Here is a 12,483-nt window from a genome sequence, read left to right on the forward strand (position 1 = left end):
GGCTACAGCCGTGGACCACGGATTTGTGGCGGTCAACCCGAGACCCTGCCACATGTCCTGTGTCACTGCATGACTCACCGTCAAGCATACAAAAACCATCACTACCCGATCGTGAACCGAGTGAAAGCCACTGCCTCCATCAAGTTCACTGTCAATCAACCACAAGAATCAGCCAGTAGGATGCACTAATCTGCGTCTTGACCTCATGCTTTGTAGGGGCGAAGCGGCAATCATCATGGATGTAACCTGCCCGTTCGAGAACCGGCCTGCAGCGCTGAACGGGGCCTGCCAGGGGGAGGAGGAGAAGTACAAGCCAGTCCGAGAGCACCTGCTGCAGAAATACCAGAAGGTGACCGTGGAGGCGATCATCATCGGGGCACTTGGATTGTGGTATCCTAAAAACGACCGAGTTATGCGCCGCTTCTGCAGGCTCAGATACCTGTGGCTTTTCAAGAAACTCACCGTGAGCAAGACGATCGCTGCATCATGCAACATATACGCAGAGCACATCACAGCGAAGTGAAGAACATCACTAGATAGACACACATTACACTGACACACCCTTCTATGCCAGCGCAAAAACTTTCAAAATACCCAACAAACATTAAACAAGCACACACCTCCATGCCTGCCCAAAAACTAACACCAAACTCTAGTGCTTTCATGCCAATAAACAATCCTTGGGAAAAATGTAACAAGCATTTTTTCAATAACATCCGTGCGAAACAAACATGCTTGCATACAAATGTGAAGTGTCTATAATCTGCAGATGCATAATATAGTGCGATATCCACTAAGAGTAAAATCTGCATCGCAGCAAAACCTACTCTATGATGACAAATATCTTTATATTTTGGAGTTGATGCTTACTTATGTGGTTCGTACTAACCATGTACTCAACATAATGAGCCTGCGAGGTTCTGAAGCTTATGTACTTTTTCCCACAGGTGCAAATATGTGACCGGTGGACACAGTGGGAGGACAATTCATATGAGGACCACACATATGTCCAGCATCTCCCCACGGGGTTCAAAGGAAAATAATTTGCTGAATCACTATCAAGAGACGACATTTCATTTTACACTGGTCAATCCCAGACCGTGTTTGAGAGGAGAGCACGTTGTTGGGCAAGTCAGTCGTACATACTTAAAGAAGGGAATTGCGCTAAAAAAGACACGGACGAGTAAGGACACGGACATGTTCGGTCGAGACTGCACGAAACGTCACGCCACCCAGTTTGTCAGGTGTTCGGTCGGGGCTGTGTATGAAATTCCCCTGACATGTGGAAAAGTTTACATTGGCCAGACGGGCCGTTGTATAAATGAACGACTAAGGGAACATAAGCTTTCTATGGTTAACGAAAAAAGGTCAAATTTGCCCTTACATTGCGGCGCATGCCCTTTGGCAACGGCTGATAAAGCATGCCAGCCTTTGCTGGCTAGAACCAAAATCTTAAGGCGCAGTTGTAACCAGGTAGCACATGAACTCGCAGAGGCTTTTTACATCGATAAGTCAGGTGATGAATGCGTAAGCGATTCTAGTATCAATTTGTATAAGAAAGAGAAAACGTTCTTGGCATGTGCGCTTAGGCAATGATTGAATAAGAATCTAGGTATATATATATTTATGTTCTTTCTGAATAAAATCAGTCGCGAGTTTGCGCCCGTCCATGTCCTTACTCGTCCGTGTCTTTTTTAGCGCAATTCCCTTCTTTAAGTACGTGTTTGAAAGACTTGTAAGAGCAGTTTCTATTTTGGCAAAGAAGCCAAGTGTTCTCACACGTGCTGATCAGTTATTAATGTGCCTCATGAGGCTTCATCTTGGGCTGTTGTATGAACACCTTGCACGGATTTTCCAAATCTCTGTGTCGAGTGTTGGCAACCACATGCCATACATACTCAGCCTGCTCTGCAAGATCATGAAGAAGGTTGTCATCTGGCTGCCAAAATCCCACATTCAAAACAGCATGCCAGATTCCTTCATCGAAAATAAGCATGACGACACCCCATGCATTCTTGATTGCACAGAGGTGTTTCTGCAGCACCCCAAAAAGCTGATAGCGAGGGCACAAACATTCAGCAGCTACAAAGCACATAACACCGTGAAGTCTCTTGTAGCAATTGCCCCAAATGGGTTTATAATGTTTGTGTCCAAAGCTTATGGAGAGCGCGCCTCGGACAAATTTATTGCTAACAGCAGTGGCATCAGCGACTACCTGGTACGTGGCGATGTCATGGCAGACAGGGGTTTTGCCCTCACAGATGAGATGCAACTCCAAGGCGTTCGACTGAACACACCGGCATTTACGAAAGGTATGGGGCTCTTATTCATCATTGTTGTTCTGTGCTGTTAATTAGAGCTCTAGTGCTTTGCTGGGTGGAATGAAGGGGTGTTAGTAAGTAGAAGTGCAAAGCATTGCAGTTTTAGGTGCGACCTAACAAAGGTGGCTCAGAAAGCTAGGGGCATGTTTTCTTTGGATAGTTTTTTTTTATTCAGCCCCAGCCGTAGATTTGCACAAAAAGACCATTATCTCTATCACTTTTGCACTTGGCACAGGACGCGTCAGCGCTGACACACAACAGCATGTGCTGGAGAAATGCTGCTGCATGCGCTGTTGCTCTGTGTCGGGTGCCGAGTTACGCAAAATCTCGCAAAAGTGATCATATCTTGGAAAGCAATTGACCGAGAATACTGCTTCATGGCAGTGCTGCCACTGCTGGTCAATGCATACAGTGCACCTTGTAATGTCGTCGACGAAGTTCTATATCCTCGAGCAAAGCTTGCAAAGTAGGCTAACAGAATTTTGACTGTAAACCTTTGCTCTGTGATGCATTACCTATCTGTGCTGTCTCTTTTCACAACAACGAAATTCTCACGAAAGCGAACTTTTTCGCATTCCCCGCCGATTTCGTTATTGCGAGGTTCAACTGTATACACAAGAAAATGGTTCTCAAGCTTTCGCCATCAAAGTCCAAATTTCTCTTATATCGATCTATGAGAAGGGATCCTAAACCCAAAAACTGGAAACCACTGGCTGACATCGACATTAGGTTGCACATGGCTGCGGGGCAGCGGATGCTGAGAGTGAACATCATACGTGTTCTCGGCATGATCATTGAAGCCAACGGACAGAACAGCTGCACGATCAACTGTCTGACTTCCAAGTTGGAAGGGGTCATTTGATTAATCGCTAGGATCTCCAACAGTCATGGTGGTCTTCGGGAGGACAACCTCCTAAGACTGTTCTATGCCTTTTTGATGAGCCAAATAGACTATGTCACAAACATGAACAAGTGGCAACTCCACCAGAGAACTAAATTAAACCCTCTCATACGGAAAAGCATCAAGAGAGTACTAGGTCTTCCGATGCGCACGAGCACAGAGAACCTGATGAACCTTGGAGTCTATAATACGCTTGAAGAAGTCATCGAGGCTCGGCAAACGGCACAAATCTCCAGGCTTTCAGTTACATCAGCAAGGAGAAAGATCTTGATTGACCTGGGACGCAACCCCTCACGCTTGAAGTGCAAAATGCACATCTCTCTGATCGCCTGAGATCTTGCATCAAGGTCTCTACTCTTCCACGAAATATGCACCCACAACACAACATGGGCAGGCGTGTCGCTCAAACCTCCTCTCTTTTAGTTCAAGCTCACGCCCACTCCTCGCTTGCATGCTACAGTTTACCACCCTCAAGCCAATGGTGCGGTGGAAAGTTTCAACAGGGTCCTTAAATCATATATACAACTCTCTCTACTGGAGTGGAGCAGCGACTTATCAAGGCCACCGTTACGGAATACTTGGGTATTTACTGCGCCACCCCCCACAGCGCCGCGGGTCTGTCCCCAGCAGTACTGCTACATGGACGTCACATGAGGACATCGTTATATTTCATCAGCCAGCCAACCGCAGACTTCGGCACCCACCCCACCAGTGAACTGCGTAGACTTCGGCACCATGTATACAATTACCAACAAAGAAACAAGGCGTATTCAGACAAGCGGAGAGCAGCCAGGGAGCCCAAATTCAAAGTGGGTGCTTACATGTGTGTCAAACGTCCTCTACCTGGAATGGAAGACACCCCCAGTTTTAGTACTCCACTCAAAATCCTGAAATGCATAGGTCGTTGGTCATTCCACCTCGAGGACGGCCGGACGTGGAACGCCTCTCAATTGTCCGCTGTGCCCCACAAAGCTGTACAAAAAGCAACGACGAGTCAAGAATCCCTGCGGGGGGGGATATGGGCATAGACATGCCCGCAGGCAACGCCAGAACTCTGACACCCTCCTTAGGAACGCAGAGCACCACATCCCAAAGAACACCAACGACTGATGACTCACACTCTCCAGAACCGCTGGTGTCACTACTGCCTCCTTGCACGCCGAGCCCACCTACACGGCCAGGGAGCCCACTAGCTGGAACCATGATCTCTGGACTGTGTGCTGATCGTGGTGCCGAATCGGCAAACCCTTATCAGCCAGTAGAGCCAGGGCTGCGCTGTTCTACACGGGAGCGAAGACCGCCAGCAAAGTTCAGGGATTATGTGCAATGATCTTAATGATTGCAGAGACTTTATTAGGCAATCGCCACTAGTGGCGTTACTATCAATTTGTTAGCGCAATTATTTAGTTGGCCGCCACAAGCAGCGACGGTTTTTTGATTGTGTGCATATAACCTGCGTTCTCTTGATGAGGGAGGACTAGATGTAGTGTCGTGCCTTCTCAACAGATGGCACTGCCAACGTGATGCAGGTGCGTGACACCTGACAGTCCGTGACACCTGACAGTCCGTGACAGTCACGTACAGAGCCGTACAGTCACGTGTACATGACAGTCACGTACAAAGAGCCGTAATGGCTGCCAATGAGGCAATATGGAAAATGAGCCGAGAGAAGGGCTTCGAGGTTGTCGACGTAAACAGGGAAGTAAGAAGTTGTGGTGGTTTTAAACGAGATGGGATCCACTTCAATTACAGGCTAGCACGAGAAGTGGGCTGGCGACTTGGGGGTCGCGCTGTTGCTTTTTTAGGGGGCCCGTGGGCGCTCAGGAGGTCAGAGTAGGTAGTAATGAAGGTCCCCTAGGGGAACATCAGAAGAGCATCGCCGTCGATAACAGAAAAAGAAGGAAATCAAGAACAAGAGCTCGCCATGCAATAGGCTACATAAACATGCAGGGCGGCAGAAGAAAGGAAAAGTGGGCAGAGATTGAGGCGCAATTACATAGAGAACAAATAGGGGTGTATGCGGTTACAGAAACGCACCTTAGAGACTCAGAAGAGCCGCCAGTTATTGAGAATTATGTATGGGAAGGGTGCAACAGAACTAAGTCGGAAAGAAACGAAGGGGGAGTCGGAATGCTCATCCATCAGCGAGCCAAATGGAAAAGAGTAAATTCACAATGTCAAGAGCATCTTTGGTTATCAGGTACAATGAGTGGGAAAGAAACTTGGCTGGGAGTTACGTATTTGTGGACTGGAAAAAATTGCACAGAGAAGAATAAAGAGTTAGTGGAATGCATAAGCGCTGATATTAAGGGTTTCGGGAATGGTGCTGAGATTGTCCTATTAGGTGACATGAATGCCCACATACAGGATTTAGATGGCTATACCGACAATAACGGGAAGTCAATGCTAGACCTTTGCGAGCAACATAACCTCGTGATTGTGAATACAGGGCCTAAGTGTGAAGGACAGATCACGTGGGAAGTGGGAAACCGGCAATCGACCATTGATTACTGTCTGATGACAGAAGGAATTCATGATAAGTTTAGAGAAATGGTCATCGATGAGGAAGGGTTTAGCAGCATAGGGAGTGACCATAAACGCATCATTTTGAAAATGGAATATGTAGTTGGGAAGGAGACCAAGGAAAGCACAATGGCCAGTCCAAATTTGAATGCTGAACAAATAGCAAATATAGTCACTAGAGTTGAAGAAGAACTTGGCAAGTGGCCAAGTAAGGAGTGGGAATATGGTGAGCTTCTAAGTGTAATAACGACAGAAATAAGGAAAGAGAAACAACATGTTCGTTGGAAAGGAAAAAAACCAAAAAGCTGGTGGAACAAGGAGATACGAGAAGCGATCGCCGAACGACAGAAGGAATCTCGAGAGCACAGGCAGGCAAAGGAGGCGCAGTTGCCACAGGATGAAGTAACTAGTAAGTGGGAAATATACCGGGAGAAAAAGTCTATGGTTCAAATACTGGTGCAAGCAAAATTAAAAGGTGAAAGTGAACGTAGGTTGTCAGAAATACGTGAGAAAAAGAAGGACGCACCTAGAATATTTTGGAATCACATAAAATTATTAGGCAGGAAGTCAACAACAATACAACAACGAAGATGAAAACAGACTGGAAGGAGAAGCGGCAATAAATTACATCCGAAACGCAACAGCCGAATCCTTCCAAGGCAATGACGAGGTTGTACTTGATGAAAAAAAGAGAATGAAAGAGACCCAAGTGGAAAAGGAGCTGGTGCTGACCAATTTAAACTGGAAGAAAGCAGAAGAGAAAATTCCTAAGCCACAGCCACAGGGCTAGACGAGGTTCCCGTTAGGCTGATAAATGAACTGGGACCAAAAAGTAAGGAAGCTCTGGTGAAAGCAGTGGAAAAAACTTTAAAAGATAGACGAATACCAGACAGTTGGCGACAAAGTAGAATGAATTTAATTTATAAAGGTAAGGGGGAGAAAGACAGCATTCACTCGTATAGACCGCTGACCATTACATCGGTAATATACAGGCTAGCAATGCAGGCAATCAAATTAAAGCTTCAAGCATGGGCAGAGAATAATGGCATTTTGGGAGAGCTTCAGAATGGCTTTAGAATAGGTAGGCGTTTGGATGATAACTTGTTTGTTCTTACTCAGTGTATCGAAATATCAAAAGCAGAAGGCAGACTGTTGTATGTGGCCTTTTTGGACATTAAAGGAGCATACGACAACGTAGACCGCAACATTTTGTGGGATATTCTGGAAGGGGAAGGCTTAGGTAACGATTGTCTACAGCTTTTGAGAGAGATTTACCAAGAAAATACCGTTTGTGTTGAATGGGAAAGGATGAGAAGCGCGGAGAAAGTTCAAATCAACAAGGGACTGAGGCAGGGGAGCCCTTTATCCCCGCTGCTGTTTATGATGTACATGGTGAGGATGGAGAGGGCGCTAGAAGGAAGTAATACCGGGTTTAATCTCTCATACAAACAGGCAGGTACAGTAATAGAGCAGCAACTCCCAGGTTTATTTTATGCGGACGACATTGTGTTGCTCGCTGACAAGCAAAGTGATTTGCAACGTCTGGCTAATATCTGTGGACAGGAAGGCAACAATTTAGGTTTGAAATTTAGTGTTAGAAAATCAGGTGTTATGGTATTCAATGAAAACAGTGAACAGACAGTGGAGATACAGGGCCAAGAAATACCTCGGGTAACAGAACATAAATACCTTGGTATATGGATAAACGAAGGCAATGGATATATGGAAACACAGGAAAAAACCATAACAGTCAAGGGGAAGAGAAATGCAGCCATAATAAAGCACAGAGCGCTATGGGGATACAATAGGTACGAGGTCCTCCGAGGTATGTGGAAAGGGGTAGTGGTTCCAGGACTTACTTTTAGAAATGCGGTTGTTTGCTTTAAATCAGGGGTACATTCAGGGCTCGACGGGAACCAAAGGTCAGTGGGTCGCCTCGCATTGGGCGCTCACGGGAAGACTACAAATGAAGCTGTGCAGGGGGATATGGGCTGGACTAGTTTTGAAGTGAGGGAAGCTCGCAGTAAAATTGAGTATGAAGAACGGCTGAGGAATATGGAAGAAAGTAAATGGGCTGGGAGAGTGTTCAGGTATCTGCACAGGCAAAACATTGATTCACAGTGGAGGAATAGAACTAGGAAGCTTACCAGCAAGTATGCGGCCTGTGGGGTGGGCAACACAGCAACAAAGAAGGTCAAGCGGAAAGTCAGAGAGGCTGAATTAATCTCATGGGTGGCGGCAATGGAAAAGAAACCTGCCATGAGCAACTACTTACGAGGAAAAAAACGAAATCAGGAAAGAAACTATTTATGATAACTCAAAGGGAAGCTCATTACTTTTCGAAGCGAGATCGGGATGCCTTAGAACACGCACCTATAAAGCGAGATATAAGAAGGAAGAAGAAGCATGTGCTTGCTGCGGGAAACGACGGAGCATATTTTATTAGAATGTGAAGACGTCTACCCAGCGGTCGATTTAGGCACCACTGGCCTCCTTGAAGCCCTTGGGTTCAGCGGGAGCAGTGGTAAAGCAAACAGGTCCGCAATAGACATTAGTAAGAGGCGATTGGAGGATTGGTGGAAGAAAAGTAGGGAAACGACAAAAGACGGAGACGTACAAAAACACAGTTCGCAATAGGGGATCAGAAAATTTGGACGTGGTAGTTCATAGTGTTTTTTTTTTTTCTTTTCTTTTTTCACTGGTTAACCTAGGTAGGGTATTAGGCAGCATAGTAGCAAGAGCTTGGTGGCGCAACCCACCGCCCCGTTCCAAAGGGGACGCTCATAACATCCATCCATCCATCCATCCAGGTCACATGCGACTGATGGCGCCACAGCGCTCTTGTATATAAGTTACGTTCACCGGAATAAAGGTTGTTATCGGCATGGAATCGGTAGTGGTGTAGCCTCCGTGTCGCTAGGCTAACGACACGACAATGTGCGATGAGAAGCAGGTAGTGTTGAGTATGAGAAGCAGTCAGGGACCCTTTAATGCTATCACGTTCTGCTATTAATGGGGAAGCTTAAGGATCTCCCAAGTTCTTGCCCAGGAAATGCAGCCTGCAGCTTTGCTTTACGCAAAAAATGGGACTTATTCTGTATGTTTGACACGGCACAGACCCGCCTGAATTGAGGTGCCATGTTGCCAAACGGTAACATGCACATTCTCGTCTTACATTTTAATAAAGATTCGTTCACCCACAATAAATTTACGAGTGGCTTTTCAGGCACCGTGAGCTAGAAATACATTTATCTAACTATTTTCCCAGTATATCGTTTCAACTGAGGGTCAAAGACGTGTGCCACCGCTCAAAGGTCATGCCAAGTCGACTAGCATGCATGCTTTTCACTCACATGTCGTGAACATCCTCGGCCGCCGTGTCACGTTTCAGGGCTTGGCGCGTCTTCTCGAAAATACTACCGCTGCGAGACGCTTGTCATACCGTTGTCTCATACCGTTGAAAATTACGTTTGTCCGCGATGACGACACCAATCACTTTAGAGACGCACATGTAATATCAAATGACAAAGGGACACTGTTTGGACTGAAGTTCGGATATGCCGGCTACTAGCAAAATCAAAACTAAAAACACGGTAATCACGTGATGAAAAAGTGCGCTGAAGTGGAGGGGTGCTCGTAGCGTCAACGCTGTGTGTTAAAGTAACAGCTAGCGCCACTACAAGAACATTTAAAATACAGAAATAAAGTCATTTAAATACACCGCATTTTAGCATATAATGTTTGAGACAAACTCTGCAACACTAACTTATTTTTTAAATTTGAAAGCACCGCTTCACATTTGTTGGCACGCACTGGCTGTGGGTTGGCAGAACAGCTGTGGCAATAGTACCTCCTTGAGTTACTGTAGCACCAGTATTACTGTTAAGTTAACCACGCTAACCAGTGCTAACATTCTTCAAGCTACACTGATAGAGCAAGAGAGGCAGGACGAAGCACCACTAAAGGTATAGTATTAATGAGGTGCTTGTATTGTAGACGATGATAGAGCAGCTCACTGTACCGGCGTGCCGGCGTCAACGCACGCCTCTAGGGACGGGTTCAGTGTACTATAAAGCACTGGATTTCTTGGGGCCTTTGTCCCATTGGCATCGCTCCATACGCTGCTTGTGTGTTTTGCTATAGCGGCGGGAATAAGCGAAGGGCTGACAACTTGATATGATACTGATTTGTCACTATTGGATGCCCTGCGGGTGGTTCGAGGGAACGTCGGCGTAATCCGCGATCGCCGGCAAACTTCGGCCAGAATTTACAAAACTAAGGTAAGTTGCTGCTGTAAGTGAGCGCATTGCCAGTACGCTAGTGACAACGAGTTTGCCTAGATGCTGGCGTCTGGTCAAACAGCAATTGTGCGTGCACATTAGTCAGAAGAGAGCAATAATTTTCGTGCGCGTTTGGGGGTACGTAGGTCTTGTTCATCTGTTCACTGCAAGATGTACAAATCACTATGGCATGCAGATCGGTGTGCGTATTGTTCGCGTTCCGCCAACAAGCTACAATTTTAAGAGCTTCGTACTGCGCAAACAGCTTTGCAGTTACGATGTTGAGTTATCGCCTTTCCTTATCACATGTCTGACCGAACGCCTACACTCTGGCCAACTGGCGGCTAGCGTGAACAGCCTTCGTCGCCTAACGCCACATTTATTTGAGTGTCATTCGCCTGTAATGCATAGGCTGGCATTCACACACCGATATTTCAGCAGCCCTGCGCCACTCGAGTTGCGCACGTGCATTTTAAGGGGGGAGGGGTGGGTGAGCTGGAGTGTTTCCTTTTGTTTTTGTGTCTGAAAAGGATACCATTGAAAAATCCAATGGGACACCAATTATACGTTCAGATTCTGCTAAATGGGCTTTTGCACAGGCCTTACAACACTGGTCTTGACGTTCTTGATTAGTTCTCTATTTGTTGTCTCATAATTTATCTGTATTTTAATCTCTTGTAACGTGGCCATCTGATTATCGGAAACACTTTTCAGGTGATGCATTGCCCCTGTTATTTGTTTATTTATTATACCCTCTGGGATGAGTGGCATTAATAACCACCTGAAGTGGTAGGAGCCATTTAATGATATCGAAGCATCAGCAGATTGCGTGGTTGCTGTTCACTCGCAGCGTATAGCAGGTCAGTCATTCTCGTCGCACACCTGCTCATTTTTTCTTTCCTATTATGTTCCCGTCAAGCGCCAGTTAATGATTTCCATGGAAGTTTAGTTTCACAATATTTCTTGCGCCCTTAGAATCGTGAAAAGCATGCAGCTGAATAGATTCTGAATTGCTGAGCTTACAGAATGTGGACTTCATGCGAGAATTCTCTGCAAGGAACATCAGACATGAGAACATCAGTTATCTAATTTCTAGAATTTTGAGAAGGCGCCCATCAAAGCCTCTTGGAGAAATGTGGCTCATGTAAAACACTGGGAAAAACAACAAAAGAAGGTGAACTTGCTAAATGATAACATACTGATACCAAGAGTAAATGTCGGGCCTTCTATATTCAGACTTGTTTTATGCTGAGACGCTTTACACAAGTTATTCAAACTTGCAGCTCGGGTCCAATATCGGAAATGTTTCAAGGTGTATGCAACACATTCTAAATATCATTATTTTCACCAGTACTTTTGCTTTGATGCATAATCTTGGCATGCACTGGCATGCAGAATGAACATGGCAGTATGTGTTGTAGTGACCTATGTGATGTGTACAATTGAAAGTCTACTTTAGTCTGTCCTGTTAAGAGAAAAACTGTATTAATGCAGGTATTGGTGATTTCCGCTTTAGCAGCCAACTTTGTTGTGCAAGTGCATCAAATGCAATGTTCAGTTTCAGTAGTGTTTGTTATTTAGTTTTGTAATATGTGTCAAATGTAATTCGTATTTGCTTAATCTTGTTCTCGCAGTTTCATTAATACTTCTTGGTTGAAACTAAAACAGTCTTGAACTGTTTGACGTTATGTACCCTCATTTTCATTCCAAGTGTGCAGAATCTGTCTGGCCAAACTGTTTGCCAAATTGTTTTGTATTTATGTAAAGAGAACCGAGACACCGTTGGGCATTGCTCGCCTTTTATCTCGGCCTCCATTGGACCATGTCTGAGTTAAGACAAAGAAAACAAAGGTGCAACTTGGAGGAACACTCTTGTGGATACCCGCCGCGTTTGCTTAGTGGCTACGGTGTTGGGCTGCTAAGCACAAGGTCGCGGGATCGAATCCCGGCCACGGCGGCCGGACTTTGATGGGGGCGAAATGCGAAAACACCCGTGTACTTAAATTTAGGTGCACGTTAAAGAACCCCAGGTGGTCTAAACTTCTGGAGTCCCCCACTATGGCATGCCTCATAATCAGATAGTGGTTTTGGCACGTAAAACCCCATAATTTAATTTTTTTTTATACTCTTGTGGAATGGGGATTCAGGCACAATTCACCAATTGTGTTGATCAGTGCTCTTTGACCTCTTGATTTTTTTCAGGTGTGCATTCCTTAACTTCGTGTTCAACTTCCTTGCACTGGCCTGCAGGGTTGACAATTGACTGATGGCTTTCGAGGTACGTCATAGAGGGTGCAATGCCCCAAATATTTTGGAAGTTCGCAAGGCAGTTTGTAATAGAGACAAGCATAGGAAAAGCAAACGCTGCTGGTGGAGCAAAATTTTGGAAAAGTTGTTTTTGGACTTTTGGTATTTCAAACACTTTTCTCGGTCTCCTTCTAGTTAGAAAAGTTGGATC

General features: G+C 45.5%; 3 protein-coding genes across 4 annotated transcripts in view; 2 read left to right on the forward strand and 1 right to left on the reverse strand.

Annotated features, from left to right (window-relative positions):
- Positions 1-9,620, reverse strand: part of LOC142587566 (uncharacterized) — a 94,317-nt gene extending 84,697 nt beyond the window's left edge. The window contains exon 1 of the mRNA XM_075698673.1: positions 9,099-9,620. Within this exon, the coding sequence (XP_075554788.1) occupies positions 9,099-9,111 (13 nt within the window). The 5' untranslated portion in view covers positions 9,112-9,620. The remainder of the gene's footprint in view (positions 1-9,098) is intronic.
- LOC142588186 (uncharacterized) lies at positions 236-4,552 on the forward strand. Its single transcript, XM_075699701.1, has 3 exons — positions 236-463; positions 1,793-2,312; positions 4,350-4,552. The coding sequence occupies exons 1-3, from the start codon at positions 236-238 to the stop codon at positions 4,550-4,552; spliced, it is 951 nt and encodes a 316-aa protein (XP_075555816.1).
- LOC142587565 (copper homeostasis protein cutC homolog) overlaps positions 9,565-12,483 on the forward strand; it is a 43,208-nt gene continuing 40,289 nt past the window's right edge. Inside the window, exons 1-2 of one of the 2 annotated variants that reach the window (XM_075698671.1) lie at positions 9,565-9,710; positions 12,228-12,303. In XM_075698671.1, the coding sequence (XP_075554786.1) occupies positions 12,292-12,303 (12 nt within the window). In that variant the 5' untranslated portion in view covers positions 9,565-9,710; positions 12,228-12,291. Of the gene's footprint in view, positions 9,711-9,846; positions 10,026-12,227; positions 12,304-12,483 lie in introns of those variants that run through there. The other variant, XM_075698672.1, reaches the window with a different exon arrangement.

Source organism: Dermacentor variabilis, chromosome 7 (genome assembly GCF_050947875.1).
Source record: "Dermacentor variabilis isolate Ectoservices chromosome 7, ASM5094787v1, whole genome shotgun sequence".
NCBI classification, from domain to species: Eukaryota; Metazoa; Arthropoda; class Arachnida; order Ixodida; family Ixodidae; genus Dermacentor; species Dermacentor variabilis.

Excerpts from the sequence above, each read along its gene's own strand:
- LOC142588186 (XM_075699701.1), top strand. The coding sequence starts at position 236 with ATGGATGTAACCTGCCCGTTCGAGAACCGGCCTGCAGCGCTGAACGGG. Across the intron at positions 464-1,792 it reads GGCTTTTCAAGAAACTCACC|TTATTAATGTGCCTCATGAG; the intron begins GTGAGCAAGACG and ends CGTGCTGATCAG. Across the intron at positions 2,313-4,349 it reads CACACCGGCATTTACGAAAG|AACCGCTGGTGTCACTACTG; the intron begins GTATGGGGCTCT and ends CACACTCTCCAG.